Genomic DNA, 27485 nt, shown 5'->3' with positions numbered 1-27485 from the left:
TAGGCTAATGACCATGACTTTTCCTCAGATTCTTTTCTGGCTCTTTGTCTTCTGCATGATCCAATCTCAGCTGCCCCCAGAAGCAGGACCTCGGTGCTCTACAGGAAGGCCATAGATGAGGTCAGGTGAATGGTCTTCTCATGGAGTTCACATGCCAACATGAATTACTGAAGGAACACTCAAGCTGTTATTTATCAACAGAGCAAAATCTTTCCAGTACAAATTTACAATCCTCTTGTCAGTTTCTCTTGCCAGGGTTTCCTCATAATCAGTGTCATAAAACTATAATCCAATTGTCCTAATTTAGATGTAGATTTGCAGACAGTAAAGAAAACAAAAAAATACAGAATTTCCTATGCAGGAATCAAATCTACTGGTCTTTAACACAGTGCTGTGAACTCACTCCACCACCATCATACCACCAAAAGAAGTTCAAATGTTTCCTGAAATTACTGTGATTTTGCATGAATGTTCAACTTGGCAAGAGCTGGAATTAACTTCAGCCTGAGTAAATGCTAATTTTTATTATGTTGAAAACTCCTAAAATGGTCTTAACCTTGAGATGGACTGTGATTTGTGAGCATGGTACCCACACTCCTTGCATATGTATCCCAGGTAGGTGGGTGACTGTTACGGCTTTTGGAAGGCTATTTCCCCACCAGCCAAGCCTGGGGACACAGGTGTATTCATGTTGTGTATCTATATGTACAATATATATTCACATAAATATATGCGTGTTTATTATAATCAAGGCAGGAATCCTTCCAAGACAGAAAATCTTGATTTGCCAGGGATTAAAGGAGTTGAAATAATGTTCAAACTACTCCATTGAGAATTAACTTCTGTAAAGTAATCAAGTGAACAAGAATATTTACCTCCAGTGTTAATCTTAAGAGAAATCAATCTGAAGAAAAATGAAGACAGGTCAACCTTGGAAGATTCTTGGCGACTTTGCCAAATTAAACAAGTTCCTGGTCCTATATTCTGTGTGTAACACACAGGCTGACTTTCTTTTACACTGTAGTATAATGAACTCTACTCTTCAAATATTGGGCAAGTGCCATAAATTGAAAGAATTTTTCTGAGGAACCAGCACAACCAGAGAATAACAAGATCATAAATCCCAGGTGTTTGTTTTTTGGAGCACATTTGACAATATCCAGAAAATTAACATCTATGCCAGCACAATACAAAAATGAAACACCAATCAATTTAAAACTTATATAATGGGAAATTTATTTCTAAAACAGCAAACAACAACAACAAAGGAAATTTAAAGACCAGTTGATAAAAAATTTTAAAAAATCAAAACTCTTATTTCATCATAAACAAAAATGATAGTTGTAACATACATAAGGACACAATCACTTTACATTCCCTAAACAGATTGTCATTTTTATTCCCCATGAACTATGTCAAAATATGTGTCTGTATGCATATCTTTACATTCTGGAAGGTAAGAGAAATCTTCAAATTTAAATATATATATATATATATATATATATTTCATTTAAAATAAGTAAAACATTAAAAATAGCAGCAATACTGATCTTTATATATATTACAGTAGATTATTCACATAATATAGACATATCTTGGTAGCTCTTTCATTGTTAATATTGTCTAATACCCACATATAATTTACAACTCCAAGTTCCTGGTCTTATCTCTAAGTAACTTAAGAGTCTAGAGTCAATAAATACTTTTACAAAGCATAACTATAAAACACAGGCTGAAGAACATTCTCAGACCAGGAAGGGAAGCACACCCAAAGGTTTGAGGGAAGAATCAGGTTTGAAGGCATACAGGGAATCTGCAGGATCCCCAAGGCAAAAGAGTGTGAAGCGACAAGCTCCCTGAAATGTTAGGAACAAGTCCAGAGAAATGTGTCAAAGGGAAAAGAAGGCACTGCCACCTCTTATCTTCTTCATCCTTTAGACTACAGCATTAAAGTGATGAGCAACTTGGGACACTTCGCAATTAACAGGGGAGGGGCAGGACACTGGCCCAGGAGGTTGACATTAATCTGTCAGCATTTACATCTATTTTGATGACCAAAGGTGTAAAAACCAAGACTTCAATGGGACTTTGTATATTTAATCCTGGGTGGTAGGAAAAGTATATCTACTCCTCTGTCCAATCTAAGCTACTGGACAAATTTGCTAATCCTATCGTCTTCATCAGAACCCCCAAACATGGTGACAAGGCTTTTCACAGATCTAGGTTTGGTGACAGAAGTTACCTCTGCAACGATGGCCTCCTTTTATATTTCAAAGGTTTTTCAGAGAAAGTAAATCTCACAATGGGGTTGGACCTATGTTTGCCTTATACTATTAGTACTCTCTCATATTTCAAAATTCGTCCCCATTTTCAGACCACTTCAGATACTATTTCAGTTGATTCTCACAAAGGCCTTGCGGGAAGCCAGGAGAGGCGTCCAAGTGCTCAATGCAAACACCAGGAGGACTGAGGCTCAGGGGGATCAAAGTGACTTTGCTTGTCCAGAGTCTCACGCACTAACAGACTGGTGCAGGTCCTCTGCAGAACTTAGCTTTCTAAAACAGGGACTGATTTTTAATAGTAGGAGCTTGGTAATGGTTGTTTTCTGAAGAATGACGCAATTTGAAAGTGACACAAAAAGAAGATAAAAAACAAGTTAAAGAAAAAAAGAAAGGGGGAGAAACAATGGTGCCACTTGGCAGTTAGTGTCATGAACTTTGAAATAAGTGCATTCTATGTGCAGAATCTGGAAATGTAAAAAACATTTAGCATTTCAAATTTCTAAACAGTCTGATTTTGGACTCAATTAACACATCTTTGTTAGTGAGGCTGACATGGAAAACACAATTTTTTTTTTTTTTTCAGTGCTGGGGATTGAACCCAGGGCCTTGTGCATGCAAGGCAAGCACTGTACCAACTGAGCTTTATCCCCAGCCCTGAAAACACAAAATTTTTTTAAAAAATCAAAATTTTTACAGGGGTTCATGGCTTTCCAAGAGCCTGGTGAAAGTGATACAGCCTGTTCTTAGGACCCTGCTCCAGCACTTACAATTACTATACCTATACAATAGTTCTCTCAGGTGTGGGCTTCACAAAATAGCATTAATAAATATTCTTGTCCTTAGGAAAATTAGCTTTTTCTCTTTGGATCTAAGTTGAGAGGAAAACTGAAATGAGAGTTTTTATCATTTTAAGTTTGGATTCCACTTCGACAGTTCCCAGAGAAGAAAACATTTTAAATGACCATAATAGTTAATTTAAAAAACCATCATATTCCATGTTAATGTTTTCAAGAAAATGTAGTGACTTGATAGTTCCGTTAAATAGAATTGTACTAATTCCATAGGAAGTGTTCCATTATAAAGGAGCTTACCTATAATGATAACCTACGAAGTGGAAGATGTAGGTTTAAGGTTCTGGTGTATGACACTTTGAACTGTTAATCAGTTCTTATTTTTCATCAATAAATGTGTTTGAAGAAATGGCTGAATTAGAAAGGAAGCCATTCATGACGCCATTGTGTAACATGATACAAAAGTTGAATAACCCTTTTTCTCTGTTCCTCTTCAGGCACCACTTGACCCAGTTCCCCTACCTCCCAACCCACCTCCTTCCTTGACTTTCATACACTATAAATGCCACACCAACAGAGTTCCCTCAGCCCTGAATTGAATACATGAGGCACCAAAAGGTAAATTATGCTTTGGCAAGCAAGCAATTGGACAATTCTTTGAGCGTCTCTGAGGTAGTGGAGTCTCTCCTCCTAATATTCTAATGGTTAAGAAACATTTAGGGAGCTGAACTAAGAGACGGACTGATGCTGGTCAGTGTGCTTTTACCCCATCCTGAAATGGGTGTTCTATATGATTGCCACATACTCCAGAAGCTTCTTCAGTGGAATCCTCATTGTCATGTGGAGAACATGAAGATACTGAGGTTGCCGTGAGATGAGGGTAGGTCATCGCTTCCTGAGGGCATTGTGCAACTCATTACAACTAGGATTTAATTCCTGAATGTTTTCTGGAAAATGTGCCCGATGCACAGATGGGTGCTCAATAAATATTTGATGACTGACTGAATGCTTAAGATCTCTGATTTAGCTCAGTGAGATCACAAGCAAAAACAAACATTGAAAAAAAAAAAAAACTTTAGGCTCGTATGATCAAAGTCTAGGTGGCTTTCCTTAGTGCATGGAACCTTAGACGACTTGAAGATAAAGTTCAGATGCTGTTGGGCCTGGCATAATATACAATTCCATTTTAACTCCAAGTATCAGATGCCCTCTTATTTCCATCTTGATTTTACTATGATGATACGATTGTCGGATTTTTATCCATAAATAACTTTTCTGAAGACGTAGTGATCCATTCTTTCTGTTGTTCTTCAAGCTTTTCTGCCAAGCATTTAATCAAGACAGGGTCCACCTTAGAATCAAATTTATTAGCAAACCAATGTCCATCTTTTATAAGCCACCTTAATTCTGCAGCTCCATAAATACACACACTTCGAAGGTGGGAGCCAGTGCAACTGGGATAGAAAAACCCTTCATAATAATTCCACTTAACAAGGCGGGTCTTGCTCTGTAGGTCAGACACATCCTGGGCCGATCTGGAAATCTCCCCAGGTATCCCTGGTACCCGAATTAAGGTAGCCCAAAAGTGCTCATCAGGAGAGTATGTATCTTTAGACCAGGCAAAAAAGTCTTTTATGAGGGAGTTGTTGAAAATATATTTAACAAATGCTTGACTTAAAACAAAATAGGCACTGCCAACAAATATCTCAATGTTATGAGGGGGTGCTTCCTTGGAGATGTTTGTCCTTATTGGTAGCTTCACATATTCATAAGGCACCTGTTGGAGCTCATGGTGATATGTGAATCTTCCCATTTTACTGTTAGGTGGTTTCACTGTCTCTAACATATTGGCTCCATTGAGTTTCTTCAGCTCTGACACTAATTCGAAATTTGACTTCAGAGGAAAATCTTGTCCACATAAGTTGATGACATATTTCCATTGAACGGAAGACTTGAGAAGGTCTGATAAGCAGTTTAAATCAGCTTGGAGTCTGGAAATGTGGGCATATTCCACAGTCTCTAATTTGGAAGCAATGAAAATATTGGAGAAGCACTTAGCTAAATTGTTCATTGCAACTTTGAAGGTGTTAGGTGACTTAAGGTCATAATGGATGCAGTAAATATTGTGCTGGTTGTATATAGCATGGATAAGCCTTTCAACCATAATTGCATCTTTGTGGACAACCAGAGAATAAGCTATTGGGAATCCTTTCTCCTCCCTTGAAACTAGCTTTTGGTGGTACCTTCTCAGAGTCTGATAGATGTCACAATCACTGGTCAATGCCACAACATCATCATCCTCTAAGTCGATGATGTCTTGTCTTCTTATTTCCAGACTCTTGCCAATTTCCAAAGGTTCCTGTTCATAGATACCTGAACAGTTGACTTCATACCTGATTTCATCCTTAACATGGGTGTATCTGTTCCTTACAAAAGGGGAGGTACTTAAGGAGTACTCAACTAAGTAAATGCCTCTTTGAGGGAAGAGAAGTCTTCTCACGTTTAGAAGCTTTAATAAGGAGAACAGCCATAGGGTTAAAAACAGGATGAAAACTTTCTGCTGTAGGGTGTGTTTAAAACAACATTTGAATATCTTCATTCTGTAAGAGGAAAAAGGAGATAAATATTAATTAATATTAAGTGTTAAGAGAATTCAGTTTATCCAAAATTTATTGAGTGCTGTTATGGTTTGGATGTGAGGTATCCCCCGAAATCTCATGTGTGAGACAATGCAAGAAGGTTCAGAGGAGAAATGATTGTGTTATGAGAGCATTAACCCAATCAGTGAATTATTCCCCTGAAGGGATTAGCTCAGTGATAACTGAGGACAGGATGGATGTGGCTGGAGGAGGTGTATCATGGGGGCATGCCTTTGGGGTATATATTTGTGACTAGCAAGTGGAATCACTCTCTCTCTGCTTTCTGATCATCATGTGAGCCACTTTCCTCCACCACACTCTTTCTCCATGATATCCTGCTCACCTCAAGCCCGGAGGAATGGAGCTGGCTGTCTATGGACTGAGACCTCTAAAACTGTGAGCCCCTAAATAACCTTTCCTCCTCTACAATTGTTCTTGTCAGGTCTTTTAGTCACAGCAGCAAAAAGCTGATTAAAACAGGTACCTACCACATGCCTGGCAGAATGCTGGACCCAAAGATGAATAAAACAAGATTCTTGCCCTTAAAAAGAGTCCAGAAATAAGGAAATGGAAATGTGCACAGTAGTGGTATTTTCTGAAATTCTGTGTTAACTATACTTAATTTGAGAGATGTTGGTTACCAAAGAGATTGGAAGACAAATTCCTTAGCCCTGTGGGGAACTGATTTCAGGATTTCTATGGATATCAAAACCCTCAAATGCTCAAGTCCTTGATAGGAAATAGCACAGCCTTTGCATATTACAGATCCATAATCTCCTGCATACTTTCAACCATCTCTAGATTACTTCTAATACCTCACACAATCCCTCCCCATCACTTCATTCATGTGATCCAGCATAGTACTTGGTAGACAGCAAATTCAAGTTTTGCTTTATAAAACTTTCTGGAGTTTACTTTTCCAAATATTTTGGACCCAAGTTTGGTTGAATTCACATATGAGGAGCTACAAATGTGGGGGGCCAACTGCACTATGTGCTTTGTATATTCTGCCTTTCTCCTTAGTATATTTGTGGAAGGATTGCTCTGGTTTGGGCATAGGTCTAGAGAATGAATGTATTCAGAGGTCTTCAGAGATCTGAATGATTTACCTGAGGCCAAAAGGAATACCTATCCGGGTTGAGGCTGTGGCTCAGTGGTAGAGTGTTTGCCTCACATGTGTGGGGCACTGGGTTCGATCCTCAGCACCACATAAATAAATAAAATAAAGGTATTGTGTCCACCTACAACTTAAAAAAAAAAAAAAAAAAAAAAGGAATACCTATCTTAAGTTCAACTTTCAGATCCTGATTAGACCTCCACAAACAGGGAGGGCACCTCAGGACAGGACCACCTGCCCGGAGAGGGAAGGTGGCAGGGACCTTTGGAAGGGAGTTGGGAGGTGCTGTGAGGATCTTCCCCTAACCAGCTTTGGCTGTCAACTCCGAGTTTTTCCCAGGCAGGAAGGACCATGAATTTCCAAGAAAGGCAGGGTTCAGGGACAGCCCAGTTTCCTGGCTCTCTGAACTATGTTCGCAAAGGCCTTGCTGAGGGGGAAATCTTGTCAGCCTTTGGGTCAGACTTTGAAATTCTTTAAACAAGCCGCCCCTCCAATGCTACCCTGTCCCAAGTCAAAATAAAACCCCTGTGTCTGCTAACCATGGCCAGAAAGTCCTTTGAGAGAAAACCATTCCTCTCCCTACATAAGTAAAGATGCAATGCCCTTTGGTGTGAATAAGTTTCTATCAAATCTTAAAGCATTCCTTGGCCTCTTTCCAGCTGTGGCCAGAAGTCAGCAGGGGTATAGGAGGCAGTAACTAACTAACCACCATAGCAGGAGGTAAGAGAAAAAACAAAGGCCCCCAACCTCAGCATGGTTCCCCCACCACCAAGGGCTTCTGTGTAACACCCTTTGCCCCTCTCAGTGGCCTCTTTAGGGAAAACCAGGCCTTGGGGTCGCCAGTTGCAAGGGTGCAGGTGGGTGGGACTGATACCTGCCCATTGCAGCCCCACCCCTTTCCTGCCACCTACCCCAGGAAGTCCAGAGGCCTCCAGAGTAGAAAGGAAGGAATTCCTGAGGCCTGACCCAGGTCTGACCAGAGTGGGTGGGGCTAAGGCTGACCCTCAAGCGGGCCCCAGGTTTCCTAGGAGACCAGGTTAGCAATGCCAACTTCTGCAAACTCCTCTGGACTGGCTCTTTTCCTCTTAAGGGCTTCTGGGCAGGAAGCCGGCAAGCGTTTTGCTGGCAAGGAGTACTCTTACAATTACTTCCTGTGGGAGAAGGGGTATTTCCCCTCCCACCTAACCAAGCAAACAAGAAAATGTGACCTGTGGAGTTTATCGCCACACAGGTACCAGTTCCAAGTGCTGACGACAGGACCGTAAGAGAAAATAATAGCAAGGTTTGGTGGCTGTAGCTCAGGTGGAAGAAGTTCTACAACAATTCAATAAAAACTACTCCCCACTAGATTCCCAACGGGGATGTTGCATGAAGCATTTCCCCAAACCGGCTTCTTCCCCAGCTCTCCCAGGCACTGCTAGAGTCTCTCAGGAAGCAGCAGGAGCACCAATATACTGCAGTTAAGTGCACCCAGGTGAGTAACCGCATCCAGGGCCAACTGGCTACACCCATCTGCAGCTTTTCAAAAAACTCTTCTTAAGTTGGCCATTTTAAAGCCCAGACCTGTAAGGGAGTAGGAGGCTACCTCTCCAAGGGAAAGAAAGGGAATGATAAATCAAGAATGGTGGAAGGAGACTGAGGAGAAAAGTTCTGAGTGTGACTTCGTTTAGGGACCAAGAATTGCATGCATGCAATTCACATAGGTCAGGACACTAGGGAGAGAGAAGGTAGCTGGCCTTCAGGATGCCTTAGACCTGGGCTTGAGTGCCTAGAGTGGCACTTGATAGTTAAATTCTTTGATTGAACTAGTTAACCTCTCTGAGGACCCATTCTTTTGTCTCAAAGTGAGAATTAGAGAGGCTAATTCCTAGCCACAGGAGGATTGAGCTCAGTGGTCCTAAGAGGCCCTTCCGTTCCCCCAAGCCCAGCTTCCTGTCTCCAGACTTGGGGCTTTTCCAGTAAACTACACAGGACTTGCTGAACTTATATTTTAAGGGAAAGAATTCATGAGAGAATTTTATGCAATATTGAAAAATGACTGCCTTTCAACTCTTCGGATCAAGGTAGGAGGTGATGTTAAAGGACAAAGCTGCTCAGAGCTAAGACGTTGCTCAGGTGCTGAGCAAAAGAGGAAGCCACACATGGTCCCACCATGACACATTCTGGCCAAGGGGCAAGGGCTCAGCTTGCCCTTGGAGGCCCTGCAGTTCAGCTTAGGGCCGGCCTACCTAGCACCTGTACCTCAGACAGATCCCTTGGCCTCTGTACATCCCACCTCACCGGTAGAACATCCGTGGCAGTTAAAGGAGGGAAGGCCTGCAAAGCCCTCTAGCACAGCTCCAGACCATGACTGCCTGGTCAATGCTGGCTATGCCTTCTGCTTCCTTGTCCTCTGGTCAGCTCACTTTCCAAACTGCCCTGCTACTCCTACTCATTGATGGCAAGCACTTCCTCACAAAGCCTGTCCAGACCCGTGGTTTATTGTCCCCCGCTGCCACCTTTTTTTTTTTTTTTTTTTTTTTTTTGCTGTGCTGGAGTGGAACCCAGGGCCTCGTGCCTGTGAGGCGAGAGCTCTACCACTGAGCCCAGGCCCCGGCCCTGTTGCTGTTTGTCAATCTATCTCCTGTTTTCCCCAAAGTCTCCACATAAGTTCAGTATTTTAGCATTAGTGCCTGAATATTTCCATCCCATCTTCCATACTAATTTAATATCATTATTAATGTAGAACCACTCAATAAACAGTGGTTCCTTGGGGCACTAGCCTAAATACTTTACATGTGACAACTCAGACCCTTCAACAGATCAGTGAGGCAGGTACTGTCCAAATCCCTCTTTTTGGAGAAAGGACAACACTGAGGCACACGAGGCAATTGAAAACTGTCCAAGGTCACAGATGTGGACTGTGCTTTAGTTGAAAACTGAACCCAGAGTGTCTTGTTCCAGAAATACTCTCACCTCTCCATCCAGCACCTTCTCTTAGAATACAAATTTAAAAAATCCTCTATTTCCCACGACAGTTTAGCCCTTGACTAATTTTGTCCTTCCTATGTCCTATCAAACTGTGCTAAAGCACAAACAGAAGGGAACTTAACACCATGTTGGAAGTCCTGAGACCTTCCACCCAGTTTAAGAAATGATTTACATGGAGGATAAGAGGAGAGTCTGCTATGAGTCAACTCTGTTCCTGCAGCCAGAGGCTGGGGACACAGAGCGAAGGAAGAGATTAGTCAGTCCTCAGCCATCGGGATCAGAGGAAAAGCAAGCAAGTTTGTCCTGAGGGATTCTGCCACCAGTGACACTCGTTTCATCTCCTGTCACCAGGGAGTTACTGAGTTATTTCTTCTTGTAGTAATCTGTAATGCAGTTTGGGCTGTCTGAGGATTACTAATTGTTTGAGAAAGTGTTCTGGGAGAAAGTTCTTTCCAGGAGAATATTCCCTCTTTGGGCCACCTTAATCTTCTTAAACTTTGTTTTATTATATGTCACTTTTATTAAAAACAGGCTATGAAGAGCTTATTGACTTAGAAATATCAGACTTTCATTTCTTTCTAAAGTCTTACAAAGAAGAATGATCACTTAAGGACAGTAATATAAAGACAGCTACACTAAAAACAAAACAAAAAATACCAATAACCCTGGTCTAGTTGAACAAACTAAGGTCCTTCTGCTGCAGCTACTTGATTTCAGTGAGGTCCCTGATTCTGCCCTTGATGACTTGCTCATTGCCAAACCTGAGGATGTTTTAGACTAAGACTGGTGGGTGGGAGGATGACTCAGTCCAGATGCACCTCCTCAACACCCCCACAGCATCCCAAGAGTTGTGCAAAGGAGTAGACAGACAAGTTTCTTGATGACCTTATATACTCATTGTTCTGGAGGGAAGATTTCAAAGGCAAATAATTATCACACCATAGTGGGTAAATAGCAACTACTCAAAACCCAAGAATGGTGTGCCTGAGTCAATAATTCAACAGGAACTAAGCCAAGCAACCCTCAAATAATTAGGCTACAATTTCTACAAGGAAAAGAAAAGGTTTTCCATTCCCTATTTATAAAAGTAAACACCTTCATTAAAAAAAATCAGTAAGTCAGAAAAGTCTATAGAAGAAAATGAAGCTCAGCAATGATCTGACACCGGCACTGTGGACAGCATGTCTTTCTAGGCTGCTTGTAATGAACACACACTTTCCTCCCTTTTGGTTGACTTTTTAAAGGCAGTCTTCCTACATAGGCACAGCCCTATTCCTTTCATTTCACAATATTCTGTGAATGAGCCCTTCCCTAAAGTGGGTCTGTAAATTATTAGCAAGTACACAATTTCTAAAAGAGACAACATACTTTTCAATAGGGCGAAAAAAACCCAAATAATATAATTCACTTTTCTAGGTCTTCATCACCAATGCTTAATTAATTAACTCACAGTTCCTGAAGAAGTCTAGAAGTAAAATCTTAAAACTAAAAAGGAGTTTAAAGGTGACTTCCCCCTTCAAAGGTGGCTACCATCCAATTAACCCCATTTCATTCCTGGGATGCTGGGAACATATTCCCCCCTTACATGTGTGTTTTACAAAATACCTTAGATTGGGTAATTTATAAGTAATAGTAATTTATTTCTCACAGTACAGGAGGTTGAGAAATCCAAGATCGAGTTTCAGATCTGTGTCTGATGAAGGCTCACTCTCTGCCTCCAAGATGGCGCCTTGTTGTTGTGCCCTTACGTGGGGTGGAGGGGAGACAGAAGGGCAAATGCTAGCAGGGAGAACTGCTCCTTCATGCCTCTTCTATAAGGTCACGAATTCCATTCATAATGCTCCACCCTTCACGCTTAATCATCTCCTAGAGGCCCCACTTCTTGGTATCATCACATTGGCAATTAAGCTTCCACATGTGAATTTGGGGAGGACACATTTAGATCACAGCAATATGTCCAACTTCTCTCTACCAAGTGGAAGAAGGAAGGATTCCAACCCCTACTCTCCAGGCCCTTAAGCTGGCATTCAGTCCAGCCTATCTCCCTGCTCCCCTCCACTGAGACCACTCTGGCCAAAGTCAACAAAAGGCTTCCTATTGCCAGTGTGTGGACACGTACCTGTGCTTTCTTAATGGTCCGTGCTGAGTGTTAGCATTATTTGCATTGACTTACTTATTCTGCTCCTGAGATAGATACCATCATTTCCCCATTTTTTCAGATTGAGAAACTGAGTCACAGAGATACGTAACTTACCTTAGGTCACATAGCTAGTATGCTGCGGGGTTAGAATTTTCAACTGTGGTCCAATTTCAGAGCCTTTGTTGTTAAACACAGCTTGACAGCACCTCTTCAATGCCTTGGCAGTAGAAGAACCCTCTTGGTTCTACATAAAAAACGTACTTCACTTCTATTTACTCTGTGGGAACCACCCTGATCCAAGCCAGCATCCACCCTTGCTTGGGTACAAAACAATCTCCCAACTGGCTTCTCTCATTTTCCTCTGATCCATCCTCTGTACTATAGCCAAAATGATTTTTAAACACATTAGTTTGACCAACCCCCCCTACTTAGCCCCACATAAAACCCTTTGCTGGGATTTCTCTTCATGTAGAATAAAATCAGAAATCCCTTGCCTGACCATAAAGCCCAGCAGTCCCCAGGTCTGCCTTTTTCCACAAGTTCATCTTATTCTCTTTTTCTCTCTTAAGCTCTCGGTAACACCAGTCTTATAAGAGTTCCAGGACATCAGCCTCTTCCTTGCCTCAGGACCTTTGTACTTGCTATGCCCAAGTCTAGACCAGTTTCCCCTGGACCCTGTCCTGCCTGGACCTTCCTTGAAGGCCTTGCTCACTACTCCATCCTCTGCATCTATTCCTGTCATTGGGTTGTTGCTCAATGGAACAAATGAAGACCTGAGTTCTAGTCTGGGATCTGCCATCAAAAAATTCTCAATTGAACCTAGCAAACCATTAATCTTGGGCAAGTCTTTACTTCCCATGTGAGAAACGGGAAAATAGTTTTTCTATCTCATAGTGTTATTACAGAATGCACGTGAAAGAACTGTAGGAAATAAAAGACAATTTGGGCTCGCAAATTTCTATATTAAGTAGGTACGAAAACCTCCGCGAGAGGAAAGACTTCTTGCAAAAACTAAAAAGGAGTCCACGTGTTATTCACTTTATTTTTCAAAAACATTTATTATTCTCTCTAGTCTGACCTTCCAATTATTATTTGTTTTTCATTATTTGACAACATTCCTTTTGGTTAAAAGTTTTTACTGAAGTTTCAAAATTGTTCATTGGAGTTTCAGAATTATGTAGATATACCTGTCTCAGAGTCAGGGAGAGTTTTTGAGTTAACCTTTGAGTTGTTTTCTCTTTTTTTCCCCCAGTATGCTCAACATTTTTTGGAAGACTGATAACCAAAGAATTTTGAAAGGCATCCTCGAGCACAACCCATTCCATGCAGAGCTTAAACAGCATCTGTAACACTCCACTGCAGAAGCTATAAGGTTCTTCTCAGGTTCAAAATCTTCTAGAGGGAATTCTCCAGATGTTGCAAAACTGCAGTGATTCATTGTGGGTCCCTGTTTGGCCATCATCATAAGAACCCTGTAACCAGTAAAGCAGTAGTAAGGATTTTGCAGCAACGTGAATACCCAGGACATACTCTCCATCAGGGTTTTTGCTGCGTTCTGTTGCCAAGATCACAGCTGGGTGTTTCCCAGCTGGGTGAACTAGGCTGGCTCTCCTCCAAGGGGACTCTGTCTGAGCTCCCTGTACAAGACGTCACAATTGATAGCTTTCTCTCTAGGCAGTTTGCTTCCATTTGCAAGTACAAAGACTATGGTCCTGACCTTCCTTAGATAAAGGACTACTTCACCTGCAATGCTGTAAAATACAGGCTTTGATGGAAATTTTGGTTTTGAAAATCACTGTCATCTGCCTCGTTAGATTATAATTCTTCCAACTAGTAATGTCACTGGAGCCTGTCAGGTTTGGGAAGAATCTCAGGGAATAGTTTGCATGGGATATGAGCAACCCACATCAGGATGTATTTACCAGCTGGTGGTCCCTCATGGTCCTAAGAATTCTGGGCAGCAGAAGTCTAGCAAAAGAGTGCCAAGTTCAATCGCCTTTTTATAGTCACGCCAGTTAGAAGAGAACAGACTCAATTCTGGGCTCTAGCTCATCTGTTCACAGGGTAAACATCAAAAGCTGAGAGTGTATCTTAGCTGGCAAAGCCATATGGATGGCTAAGAAGTCTTTAGCTGGAAGTCTAAAATGCAATAATGAAACCAATGAAATGTTTTTACTTTGTAATAATTCGTGACCTTCATTGCCGAGCAAAACAAAAACTTTTTTCTCTGTAGAGAAAAAGTTTTTTAGTAAGAAGGGCAGATTTCAAAAAATACCTATGCGCTCAGATTTTAGCTTGATGAAAAGAGCTGACATTCAATGTTTACCCATTTTTAGGCAAAAAGGGTTCCCCAAAAGATCATTTCTTTATGAGATCTTTGCTTCTCCAGCTTTATCAAACAGAAGTTTCCTTCCTTCTAGGGTTCCCTTCTCTGCCCTTCTCATTTCATTTAGTTGGGGAACAACATAAAACCAAAATACATGTTATGTTTCATGTTCTAAATTTAAAATGTGGGTTGAGAATATTTTGGCTTCTTTTCCAATAAAGTAGAAAAACCAAATTGAAAAATACATCTATTTTTAAAAAATGTAAGTATTGGAAAGAAAATAACTTTCCCCACCCAAAATCTATGGGCATGATTTTTTTTCTCCTTCCCCAGAAATCTCTGGAAGCATTTATATGGCTAACTCTGTATTTTGTCCTGGCCAAAATTAATTCCTCAAAGGTTCTGCGGTCAGCTGAAAAGGTACTGGTAACTGGTTTCCACATGTGCCTTTAGAGTAAGATACCTAATGTTCTCAAATGACGACATTGTGGAGGCCGTATAGGGACAAATGGACGTGAATCAACAGTATCAAGGTCAGGAATGGCTCGAGGCCAGACCAAGCTGCTGGTGAATGGATTAGACACACTCCATTTCCCATTAGCTTGTTTGTGTTTGTGTTCTGCCAATATGGTGGGAGCTCAGCCGGAGACTTCAATATGCTTCCACACTTAACCAAAAGCCTCAAGATCAGTCACTCTGGGCTTGGTTTCACCATTTAGCCAAAGACCTATGCTTCTTGGTTTAAAAATGTGTATATTGACCTCAGATCTTGTGTGTATATAGGCACAATAAAATTAAGACCCAGGAATTCAAAATTAAGTGAAAGGGGTAGAAGAAGTAAAAATCTGCAGTTGCTTGGGCATATTCTACTAAAATAGGAATTTTAAAAGCAGTGATTTTTGTCTTACTAAAAGTCCAATCTAGAAATGCCTGCAGGAAGCTCTCCCTGCATTTGGCACCTCCTCCAAGAAAGCATTCTAGCAATGGTTCCCATCTAGACAGCAGGTCTCAATAGGCAGGAATTAGAATACACAAGTACAGTGACTACTTAGCTTACTAAGCAGCCCTTACATAGTATCTCTATGGAAAGCAGAAGAAACGCCAGCTCTCAGATTTTCTAATGGATGATGACATTAAAACAGCATGGGCCAGTGCCCAAACAGACAGATCAGTAAAATTAAATTCAGAAATGGACTCTGGTGGACCACCAGCTACCCTCCAACATCTATCCTCCCTTTTCACTTTACAAAGAGAACCTCTTTATTGTTGGTGGCAGAAACATGTCTCTAAAAGATTTCTTCTTCAACTTCCATTGTAGAGGAGCTGTTAGTGAAATAAACTGTGGGATGTCTGAGAAAGTTTTTTTAAAGGAGCTTGATTTTCAGGTGGGAAGCATGCCATTTTTGTCTCCTCCTCCCCCTCTTCCATTTTTCTGCTGGAACTCTAACATGATGGTGAGAGTTGTAGCAGCCATCTTGGAACCATGAGGTTCAGACCAAAAGACTGTTGGAGACCTCAACCCCCAAATCCTCAAGCCACTGAACGAGCAGCAGCGAACACCCACCCTGAATTCTTGCTACATGAGAAAAATAAACACTTCTATGTTTAGGCAACTTGCCCTTTGAAAGATGGCCCCAGGGAAAGGGTAATGCTTAACACACATTCACACACTCAAGAGCAAAATTAAATTTAAACCAGATTAAAGTATCTACTTGTACAACAGTATAATCCTGTATATAGCCAAGTGCAAAAATATGCCTCAAATATGCTGAACTTCTCATCCATTTATATTTGGAGGCAGATGGAAGCTTTAGGTAAACATCTGAAGGAAGGCAGTCTGCAAGATTTACCAAATTAACTCTGATGTTGGCCAGAACTGCAGTTCGCTCACCATGCTCAGTTAAGCATCCTTCGGTGTATGGCAATCCTCTGTGTAAGATTTCTGGTTCCAGGTCACCTCATCTCCAAAGGTCACCTTGCAGGTGGGGTGTCTTCTAGAGAGCTTCTTATGTAAGAGAGACTTCAGGGCTAGTTTTTTTTTTTTTTTTTTTCTCCAAGATGTCAGTATCATACAAATATCACTCAAAACATCTGGAGTAGTTCTGAGCCATTTCCTGAATGTCCCTTTGCACCCCTTCTTCCTGACCCAATTCCTCTTCTCCCTGCCACACATTCACCCGCCTCTGTCTTACCCTCCTGCTTCACCTCTGCATACATTAATGAGTCTGCCATTAACAAGATGCCAGAATCCAGTTAGCCTCTGCTTATGAGAGGAACCAGGGCACTGATCACGTGGTTACTGGGATGACTAAACAAGCTAATGGCTGGGTATGTTCTGGTAGAAAAACCAGACTAGCACAGCGTTGCACGATGGTCAGGATCAAAGGCATTTGAACCAGCTGAGTATCACTGACCAGATGCTGTTCTGCAAACCAGCACGGGCTCATGCTCAAAGTGCCTCACCCACTCCTACGCCCAGAAACCATCCCCGAGAGGCAACAGCCATGCAGTTCCAGGAGGCAGACTGGACTGAAGCCACATCAAAAGCTTCCTCATGGTCGAGGGGGAGGGAATCAGATGGACGCCCACCATGATATTCTTATAACTTGTCTGCAGGCCTGAAATTTTTCAAAGTGGAAAGGTTTTTGTTTTTGTTCTTTAAGAGACAATTATGGGGATAATGGAGAGTGGACAAGATTAAAACCTTTTGAGTCTCTCTCGGTACCAGGATTCAGATAACACATTTCTAAGATCTTAGATCTGGCACAGATCTAATTCTGGAGTCATTGCTATCTTTGCTCTCTAGTCTATATTTTCACTTTATTGTTCCATACTTATGAACTAACTGCTCATAAGAGTATTCTTTTATTATTACTATTATTGAGGTAAAACATAACAAAATTTATCACTTTTGCCTTTTTGGTGGTGCCAGGATGGAACTCTGGGCTTCGAATATTAGGCAAGAGCTCTACCACTGAGTCACACCTTTTAAAAATATTATTATTATTTTTTTATTATTTCTTATTCTGAGACTGGTTTCACATGGGCCTCAAACTTGAAATCCTGTCTCAACTTCCAGAGTAGCTGAGATTATAGGTGTGCCTGGCTCCACTTTAGCCATTTTCAGAGAAATATTCATTAACACGTATTACTTGTACATATTAATGGGGTTCGGGTGATACTTCCATACATGCATATAGAGTGCACTGAACACTTTAACCATTTTTATGTGTTAAGGACCTGTGGTATTAAGTACTTTGATATTTCACCATAGGCACCCACCGTGCACAGATTTTCATCTGCTCCAGTGAACTTCTTCTGTCTCTATCCAACACTGGGCTGGGGAGATAGCTCAGTCGGTAGAGTGCTTGTCTTGCAAGCACAAGGCCCTGGGTTCGATCCCCAGGACCCAAAAAAAAAAAAAAAAAAAAAAAAAAAGCAGCCATAGATGATACATAAATAAACTGAGTTTCTATCCAACACTGGCTGATCCATCCTCCCCTCTCTCACCCTTGGCAGCCACCATTCCACTTTCTGCCTGTATGGATTTGACTAGCCTAGGAATTCATTTAATAGGAGTCACATGGTATTTGTCCAATGTTTGACAAGTTTAGTTCACTAAATATACTGTCTTCAAGGCTGATTCATGTGCCAACATTTCCTTCCTTTTTAAGGCTGAATAATATGCCATTGAATGTAGAAACCACATTTTGTGCAGCCACTTCTGCTGATGGACACCCATATTGCTTTCACCTTTTGGCTATTGTAAATAATGCTGCTATGAACATGGGTGTACAAATCTGTTCAAATCTCTGCCTTCACTTTTCAGTAACATATATATAATATATATGTATGTATATGTATATATACAACTCATATAGTACTCATATATATAACTCATATATATATATAAATATATATATACCCCCCACCTTCCCAGTGCTGTGGATGAAACCCAGGGCCTCCCGCATGTCAGGCAAGTGCTTTACCACTGAGCTATACTCCAGTCTCCCTTATATTCTTGTGTATCCTATTTCTGTCCCTCTTCTATTGTCTGTCCACCCATCCAGCAAACATTCACCATGAGCCAAGGAGGTACCATGTTGGATTCAAGGAATAATATGACTAGAAACTCAACTGCCTCAAGGAATACAGACAAATAAGAGCGAGGTCCTAGATGACTTGATAACACAGTCCAAGAAATCCAGTTGTTTTGTTACCTTTGAATTTGTTTATATAGAGATAGTTCTCTGAAAGGACAAGTCACTAGCTGTTCTTGGAAATGTCTCTCTTATTCTGTGTTTTCTTCACGGTGGTGCTGACTCGAAGTTCCTTTGCTCGGATCTCTTCTTCAGCCCCGCATCCTTCAGCTCCACGGTCTCCCTCCCATTCTCGTAATACCTTTTCGGTCTCATCCTTTGAGGTTGCCGATGCTGAGGGCTGTGCAGAGCCAGTCATTCCTTCTTATTCCACCAAGGTGGAATGCGGGGGTGTGGATGCAAATGCACAAACATTCCAAATATGCTGTGGTGTCGCAGAGAAAAGGGAAGAGAAAAGGAACCTTGGCCAGCGCAGGAGCTCTGCTAGGTGTGGTTCTTCCTCGTCCTGGTGGAACTGCCCACCCTCTGTGGCCATCTGTGCCAGGTGCTCTGTCCTGGGCTGGCCAGCTCTTGTAGACCACCAGAGAAATGCTGGGCGGACAGGTTGAAGCCACCGGGGCTGACAGATTGATTGCACAGGCCTGAGCACAGCTCAGAAGCCCTTCCTCAAAGGCACAACCATGTTTATTTCCCTTTGACTAGAGTAGGAAACAAAAGCTAGAAAACCAACAAAAGATGACAGGAGAGAATGAAAAGCAACCAAAGAGCACAGAAGTACAGAGTATTGGTGTCTGTGGTTAAGACTATGCTGCCTCAGATATGGCACTCTGACGCATTGCTGTTTTGACTTAAGGCCCCCGAAAAAGAGAGGGGCAAGATCATCCACTCTGTACTGTTCCTTAAAAGCAGGAGATGAAGTTCCTGTCAAAATGAGCAGGTATCATTCCTATCATGGAGGATAGAAAGTTGAGGCCCTTTCAGGGAAATGTGCACTACTGTTAAACTCAGTTTACCTGGCAGATCACTCCCCAACCCAGTTCACATCCTTGCCTAAGCCTCTGGCCATGTCTCACTTTAATAATTGGCTACTCTTTGTTCAATTCAGAAGGTAAGTGTTCATCTAACTCTCTTTGGACCTTCATTTCCTTAGGAGGGTTCTGCTGTCATGTAAGACTCTTACATTTGTATGCTTTTCTCTATTGGTCTTTCTTATATCAATTTAATTCTCAGGTACAGCAAAATACCCTAAGAGGATAGAGTTGAAATTCTGTCTCCCTTACAAGGGAGATTTGAGTTTACAGAGAACTTTACTATCTACAGGCACTTTTTGTTTCGTTTTGTTTATCATGGTGACGGAGATCATCACATCCAAGTACGGGGTGAGTGTAGCTCAGTGGTAGAGCATGTGCTTAGCATGCTCAAGGCCTGGGTTTGATTTCCAGCACAACTGTGCCCCACCCCCCCAAAAAAAAGTCTGGTAGTATCTTGCAGGAGGAAAACAAGCTCAGCTATGGGGATTCTGAAGTTTGGCTTAAGGTGGGAATTTTAATGTCGGGGGAGGCCGTGTGGGGACTGAACTAGAACCACGATGTGACAGTGCAGGATTCCAGGCATTTTCTCAAGCTCTAGCAACCAAGGCTAAAGACATTCCATAAAGCTGTTCTGCTCTTAGCCTTTTTAAACTTCTCTTGTGCCATTGTACTATGGAACTGTGTTCCTCTAACGGCAAAATTTCGTATCAGCAAAATTTTACATTAAAAAAGAATCAGATAACTTGAGTCTCTTGGTCAAATCTAGACTTTAGCATAAAAGTTGAGTTCTAGAATGTAAAGCAAAGATAGGCACACTTTTTGCTTCCTAAATTTCTCAGTTCTTTTACATCTGACTACAAATAAGCTGAAACTTACCTCTATGCCACCTACAAAACAGAACAAAAATAAAACTCCAAGCTGATGTTTTAAACAATACAGGGATAGTGAAGCCATCTCCAAATTCAGTTACAACGTGCTAATGATGGCTGTGCTGTGACAGACACCAGGGGTGAAGTTACAGAACAAGGGCCTAGAAAGGGAAACCATAAGAGGGAATACTTTAGAATAACTGATTCAAATGTTTGAACCCAGGGGTGCTTAACCACTGAGCCACATTCCCAGCCCCTTTTGTATATTTTATTTAGAGACGGTCTCACTGAATTGCTTAGGGCCTTGCTAAGTTCTGAGGCTGGCTTCAAACTCACCATCCTCCTGCCTCAGCCTCCCGAGTGGTCAGGATTATAGGCGTGTGCCACTGCAAGCGGCTGACTATTATTTTTCCAATGCTGGCACCACAGGACTGCAAAAGAGTCCATGGTTTTGAGCTTCATTAGCTGTGAGGCCACTAATAAAGACACTCACATCATCATTAATTCCTTGACCAGGACCTCAGTGGCCAAGTGGGCAGAGGACACAAAGGTAAGCTCAATTTATATGTGAGCTGACAGAAACAGAATCCAAACAGATTGTGTCAGACGTGGATCTAGTAAGATGAACTTCAAGAGACAAATGCAAAGACTAACTCTTAGGTCCAGAAAGTTAACTGCACTCATACCAGATGGACAAATGTGGCTTCACAGGAGCATCTGTAAAGAATGGTTCAGTGTTTTGGCTGAGTGTACATTTGGTATGAGTCAGTTTGTTTGGTATGAGACTGCCAAAGGAAGAAAAAGGCAGCGAAACAAAACCTACATGGCCCTGGACATGGAGACGACAGAGCTGCAGAACACTAAGGCTGAAAGAAAGCATCTCCCATCAGGTTAGACTTGGACCAAGGAAGGTCCAGGTAGAGGTCTACTCTACTCTGCCCTGAGCAGATGCACTGAGGAATGGGTTTGTGTCTCTCTTCAACCCTCTCCTAGGTCAGCTAGGCATGGAAGTCAAGTGGCACAGCAAGAAGCTGGCGATTACAAGACAGAAAAGCTAAGATTAAGGCTGAAAAAGTAAGAAAACCAGGAAGCATGAATGCTGCTCCAAACAGCTAAAGAACTCATTAAAACACACGTTGCTGGGCCCCATCTCCAGAGGTTCCACTCAGCAGATTTGAGTGGTCTCAGAATCTGCATTTCTAATAAGTCCTCAGGTACTACTTGGCAGCAGGCCCAGGGACCTCACTTTAAGAACCATTGCTTAAGTAACAGAACTGTAGTTTGTTTCTTTGGTTATTGCTATTCTGCATTCATGCAATTTTACTAAGATACAATGGCCCATTTCCCAATAAGTCCAAATTAGGGAGATTTATTGGTTTTAAAGACTCAAACACTTATATTTAAGATTATGTTCTAAAATGTCATACTGCTAAGCAGAAATTCAACTTTTACTTTTGACCCATAGTGTTTATTAGCTTGGCTCCATAAAGTCAACTTCTTTTTCTGTTTCTGCTTCATTTTCTAGCATTTTTTTTTTTTTAATAAAACTTTTCTCTGGTTGTCTTCTACTTTTCTTGTGTTTTTCTGTTTTGTTTGGTAGATTAAGCTTCACAGCATGTTAAGAAATACCTGCTTTTATCAAATGGTTTCTGGCTTCCCCTATCTTCTAAAAAGAGTAAATATGGATCCAATACTTTCCCTAAAAGCACTGAGCCCACCATTCCCAGGAGGCTATTAGGAGTGAAAAAGCTGCACTCAATTCCTGATTAATTTTATTTTCCCTCCTATACTTGAAGCTTCAGCCTTTAGCTCCTACTAGGAAAATTACCAGCATATGAGAATGCATATATAAGATGACATGCAAAGCAATGCAAATTAATACCAAACATGCATCTCTAAATTGCTAGGGTAAGTGTTGCCACTGATGTGTGCTTTGCTTCACTGCATTCTGGCAAGCAGTGACTGGATCCTTCTATTATAGTTGATCTTGTACCACATTCAGTACCTGGCACTTGTTGACAAGCTAGGTAGAAGGTGCCCCTGCCTGTGAGTCAGGCCAAAGAGATCCTGGCCTTAACTTGCTACTCTTATCTCTAGCCAAGTTTTCAAAATTCTCCAGGTCTCAAATTTTATGTCTGGAAATGATAGGTATGACATCACAGAAGTGACATCATCATAATGAAGCCAGCAGCACCAGGGCTTACTGAACACTTGCTATGTGCCAGGCTTGATGCACACGTGAAGCATGTGTTGTGTATGGATGAGGCATCTATGCAGTCCCTGCCAGTTCACAAAGAGGTATGCAGCATATACCCTTTAGGCGTCCTTAGGGGCAGTGACACTTCAGAGACCTGGAAGCTAAGACAGATAGGCCAAGGAAACCTGTGCCAGATTACAAGCAAGGTAGTGATAGGGTCAAGTCTGGCTTCAGGGGCCTTGCTCCTAGCCATGTTGCAGCTTTGTTCTGTGATCACCATCTGTGTTTCCCTGAAACATTAAATCTGCATGATCTAGAAAGTCAAAATTCAAATTGCTCAGTCAAACATGCTTCATAATGTTGTAAGATACTGACAGTATGTTATGTGAGCTTGGTATTAAAATACCATCACAATCAAATTGCTTTTTACCTAACACTTCAAGGGACAGGGGTTCCAGATGGCCTGTATGTTCAACATCTTCCAACTTGCTGCAGCCCATTCACATTTAAATAAGTGTGGATTTGCTTCATCTGAAAAAAGCCATCCCTCTGTCTCACCTCTCACTCTGGAAGCAGTTGCCAGTCCTCAGTCAACACCCCTCTTGCCCACTCCAGGGTTCAAGCACCACTCCTGACACAGGTGCCAGCCAGCTTTGGAGACTCAGCCAGGGCCTGTCCATCCTGCCTCTGGAGAAGCATTTCTACTCAGGAGCCTTGAAAAGCTGCTCAGACCTAACAATGCTTGGTTCTTCTCCTGGCACCTGCTCCTCCAACAGTGCTCCCTGCTTCTGTAAACAGCAGCACCCAGGCTTACAGGGAGTCTCCTGTACTCATGCCTTGCACAAAATCGTTGCCAAGTCATTTCATAGCTGAGTCTACCACCATGTCATCCCTGCCACCACCTCACCCTTTCAGACCCTCTGACTCAGCCCTGTCTACTTTCGGGGTTCCTCAAATCCATTCCTCACCGCAGCAGAGTTGTGTTTGGAAACCACATCTCTTCAGAACACTTTCAGATGGGAAACTGTCCTGAGACTCCATCCACCACCCTCCCCATCCCCACCAGGTATCCTGCCGCAGGATCGCTCCTGGCTTCATCTGGTTCTCTCTCCACTCTCCCCTCAGCCATCCAGCACCAACTCTGACTTAGTGCCCAATTATGCTATTCACCCCTACCTGCCTCTGTGCAGATGTGACATTTAGCAAATCACTATAAACCTTGCCTCTTAAAGGAAAGAGTAAAAAAAACCTATCTCCCAAGGGCACTCTCTTTGTAGTTTTCCTGAGTGAAAATTTGGTGCCACACAATCCCATTTTTTGGCTGTTGTTTCTCTCCTAATACAGGTGAAAGATAATTTAACATCTTAATTGGTCATTTCTCACACAGAATTGGATCCTTAGAAAGTGCAACACAGAAACAGTTCTCTGCAATAATTCACTTTTAAAGATTTTACTTCCTTAAGACACTATCAACAATAGCTGCCAAAATGAACTATGATTCTAGAATGTCAGGCTGAGAGATGGTTTAATAATAAGGGCATCTAAGATCAAAAAGGGTGATTTCTATGTCTACCAAACCACTTGAGAGATCTAAAAGAATTACTATTATCCCCAACTCCCTTAATCTTCTGGTTTGTTGCACTTTAATTCTAACGATAAGCAAAAGGGGTTGGGGTGTGCTCCGGGACTAACATCACCTCTCCGTTTGCTCCGCGAAGGGATGTTTTCCAGTTTTCCAGAGCATCCCCATTCCGGAAAGCTTAGCTCTTAACATTTACAAAACAATACCCACCCACTCGCACCGTTCGCCCACGTAAAGACTGTAACTCTGCTCGGATCGCTGCAGGTTCCCAGCCCCCTGGGGAGACACCGGCATTTAGCAGGGGGACGATTCCCGCGGGCTCTGCGGCAGGAAAACTTGACCTTAAAAAGCACAGAAGCTTGTCCTTGCGGAGGGCCCGGCCAGGGAAGCGCGATCCGCAGCTCGACCAGCACAGAACTCTTCAGAAAACCCCTCCGACCCATGCCCCAGTGCTCTAGAGGAGAAGCTTCGGAATCAGCTCCTTCTCGGTCCCCGCGTCCCTCTCTCGAAGCCCAGGAGCGCGTCTGGGTGGCCCTCGGAAAGGGCCGAAACAGAGGGAGTCTAGCTTCCGGCAAAGCGGGGTTCAGAGGCGTGTTCTCACCTCTCGGGGCGAAGTCGGGAAGCGGTGCCCACGCGCCCGCGGCTCCAGGTCCCGCCGCTCGGCTCTCCCAGGACCTACTCCGCACCCAGTCGCGTCCGCTGCCCTTTCCCAGCGAGGGCCTCAGGGAACTTTGCAGCGTCCTGCCGCTGGCTGGGGTGCTGCGCGCAGCCCTGAAGTTGCGGCATCCGCTAGGTGTACGCCGGGGTCGCCGCCTGCCCCGCGACTCGGTCCGCCCTCCGATTTCCCTTGGGGACCCGCTGGCTCCTGGCGCAAAGCCAAGTCGGGGATCAGTCCGGGATCCCGAGGAGGCCCTCCCGGGAAGCCCACGCCCCCATCCCCGAGAAGGACTTGGCGCCGAAGTTTTCCCCGGGGAAAAGTGAAAGTCTCGAGGAGAGGGTCGAGGCAGCCCGGCCACCCAGCGGCTGAAACAGGGGCACGGCGCCTACCACCAGGGGACACCCCCAGCCCCAGGCTTTCCTCTCTTGCCTGCGTGGCCAAGTTGACTTACGCAAGGGACCCAGGGAGCCCCGAATGAGGGGCCCCGCAGCTGCGGAGGCCAAGCCGGTGGGGGCCGCGGGCTGCGCTCCCTGCTCCTCAGTGGCGGCCCACTCGCGCCCTCCGCCTTGGTCGCCACCTCGGCCACGCGCCCTGCCAGGCAGTTGCTTTCCCTCGGCCCGGGGTGGGAGAGCGCGAAGCGGTCCCCGTGACGTGTGGAGAAAGGAGGAGCGCCGCCGCTGCGCTCCCGCAGAGGGAGCTCCCCGCCCTGCACTCCCGGGTCCCCGCGCTGCGCCGCGCCGCGCCACGCCGCGCCGCGCTTGGGACAGAAGTTCCGCTGCGCCCTCCGCTCCAGCAGGCGCTCGCCGCACCCGGGTCGAGCCACCCAGCTCTCTGCCGCTGCCCTAAAGTCATCCAGGTTTGTTTCCTTCCCTGCATTAAGCAGACAAGAAATCCGAGGTCAGGAGAGCTAAGCGACTTGCCCAGAGTCGCTCAGAGGGCGGTGACAAAGCAGACTCACATCCACGACTCTTGGCTGCCCCCCGAACGCTAGGCTCTGTGAAGCTCCCGGCACTGCAGGAATCTTCCAGCCGCGGCAGTAGGCGCGATGTTCTCATGGGTAAGACTAGGAATGTCCTACGCAGCCTGGCAGAGTATTATCAGCAGCGTGGGAAGGTGGAGCCTTTTGCTCAATAAATAGGCTACAAAGTTGATTTTCAATCAGTGCCTGTATGCCCAATAGGCGTCCTCTATCCTCAGGAGGGGGTGAGGGTGGCGGACCCTGAGGGCGCGGTAGCCGGCCCTACTCCCGCTCACCAAATAATTGCATTAAAGAAGGCACACACCAAGGCATTAACCAATTTGACAATATCTGACTCCGGGGTCCTTCGTAGCGGGTTTTTGTAAATATGCTGACTTTAAAGTTAAGCTGGCGGTGCTTGCTGTTCCTGCACTTAAGGAGTCTCTCGCGGCAAGCTAGTCTTTCCCAGTTGGTTTATTCCTTTCTCCATCATTTGTTATTGACTGAAGGCCAGGAGCATCCCCCCGCCTGTTGGTGGGGAGGAGATAGAACGTAGAACCCAGGACCCAGAGAATCCCAAAGAAAGAGCCTCACATAGGAGTCCATCCTGCTCCCAGTACCTGGAGTCTGCCCATATTAACAGACTCAGAAAAACGCTGCTATTCTCAGGGTCCAAGTGTTTTTACACCCATTTTACAGACTTTGAAGCAAGTAGCCAGCTCTCATCTCTTTTCTAGTGGGATCTCTTTTTAATGGCAGAGCCATTAAAGTTCACGATTTACCCTTCCCAGGTCTATTTCATCTGCACATGATGGTGATGCCGCTGCCGCGGTCGCCCGCTGCTGCTGTAAACCACCAAGGCTTCTATTATCCATCCTGTGTGCTGTTCGCAGCCACTTTTGCAAATTAACTCTTTCATCCCATGCTTTATATGGGGTATATGTGCTCTTTTTATTCTGATTTTACAAATGAAGAGAGGGAGGTAAGTCTGGTGAAATAACTTGCCAGTAAGTGGCAGAACCAGAACTCAAAACTGAGGTGGTCTGAACGGTAATCCTACACTTAACCATAGAGCAGGAGCCAGGGCCTCCAGGGTTGGAAGAGATCCTCAGCCATCAGCCCCAGGTTGCATCATGGAGCTTTCAGTTATCTCAAGCAAGGCATTCTAGGAAACACACACATACTTCTTCCGAGTAGGTCAGCTTTGAATTATCACAAAGTGAATAACCTTTCACTCACTTGCTCCCCTATCTCCAGCTCTCAGATCAACCATTTGTCTTAGAGCAAACAATAACTGTGATGGGACCTTAAAAACATCTTCAACTTAGAGTTTATGAACTTTGTTTTGGATTGTTTCATATGCAGACCATACCCAGCTCTTTCTCTCTCCTTCAATTACTCCCCTCCTTCCCTAGAAACCTTGTCCTAACCACTCCCTCAGGGCTTCTGAAAGTGGGTTGCCAAAGGCTGAATAGTGGCCCCCAGAAGGGCATCTGCCACACTCTAAGCATGTTTATTGTATTTAGCATTACTTTACTAGTTTTCTAGAACTACCCTAACAAATTACCATAAACCAGGCAACTTTAATCAACAGAAATTTATTTGTTGGCAGGACTGTGACTCCTCTGAAGGCTCTAGTGGAGAACTCCTCTCTGCCTGCCATTCCTGGCTACCTGCAATCCTTGACAGTCCTTGGCTTGCGGCAGTTTCACTCCAGATCTGTTCCCTGGCCTCCTTTCCTGAATTTCTCCTGTCTCCAAATTTCTCTCTTTTCTTTAAGGATACCAGTCATTGGATTTAGGGCCCATCTTAACTTGATCATATC

The 27485-nt window shown here is 43.5% G+C and overlaps 1 protein-coding gene across 3 annotated transcripts; it reads right to left on the bottom strand.

The window, feature by feature from the left end:
* Positions 1 to 1516: 1516 nt before the first annotated feature.
* Gcnt4 (glucosaminyl (N-acetyl) transferase 4) lies at positions 1517 to 25756 on the bottom strand. 3 transcript variants are annotated; one of them, XM_047556783.1, is made up of 2 exons: positions 25661 to 25756; positions 1517 to 5673 (listed from the first exon to the last, which is right to left on the bottom strand). In XM_047556783.1, the coding sequence occupies exon 2, from the start codon at positions 5670 to 5672 to the stop codon at positions 4305 to 4307; it is 1368 nt and encodes a 455-aa protein (XP_047412739.1). In that variant the 5' UTR covers position 5673; positions 25661 to 25756; the 3' UTR covers positions 1517 to 4304. The 3 variants fall into 3 exon arrangements, with proteins under 3 accessions (XP_047412739.1, XP_047412738.1, XP_047412737.1); XM_047556782.1 differs by lacking the exon at positions 25661 to 25756 and adding an exon at positions 25154 to 25284; XM_047556781.1 differs by lacking the exon at positions 25661 to 25756 and adding an exon at positions 24646 to 24767.
* Between the last annotated feature and the right edge of the window lie 1729 nt (positions 25757 to 27485).

This window comes from Sciurus carolinensis, chromosome 6 (genome assembly GCF_902686445.1).
Source record: "Sciurus carolinensis chromosome 6, mSciCar1.2, whole genome shotgun sequence".
Classification (NCBI taxonomy): domain Eukaryota; kingdom Metazoa; phylum Chordata; class Mammalia; order Rodentia; family Sciuridae; genus Sciurus; species Sciurus carolinensis.
This window is presented reverse-complemented; position numbering and strand designations above follow the sequence as displayed.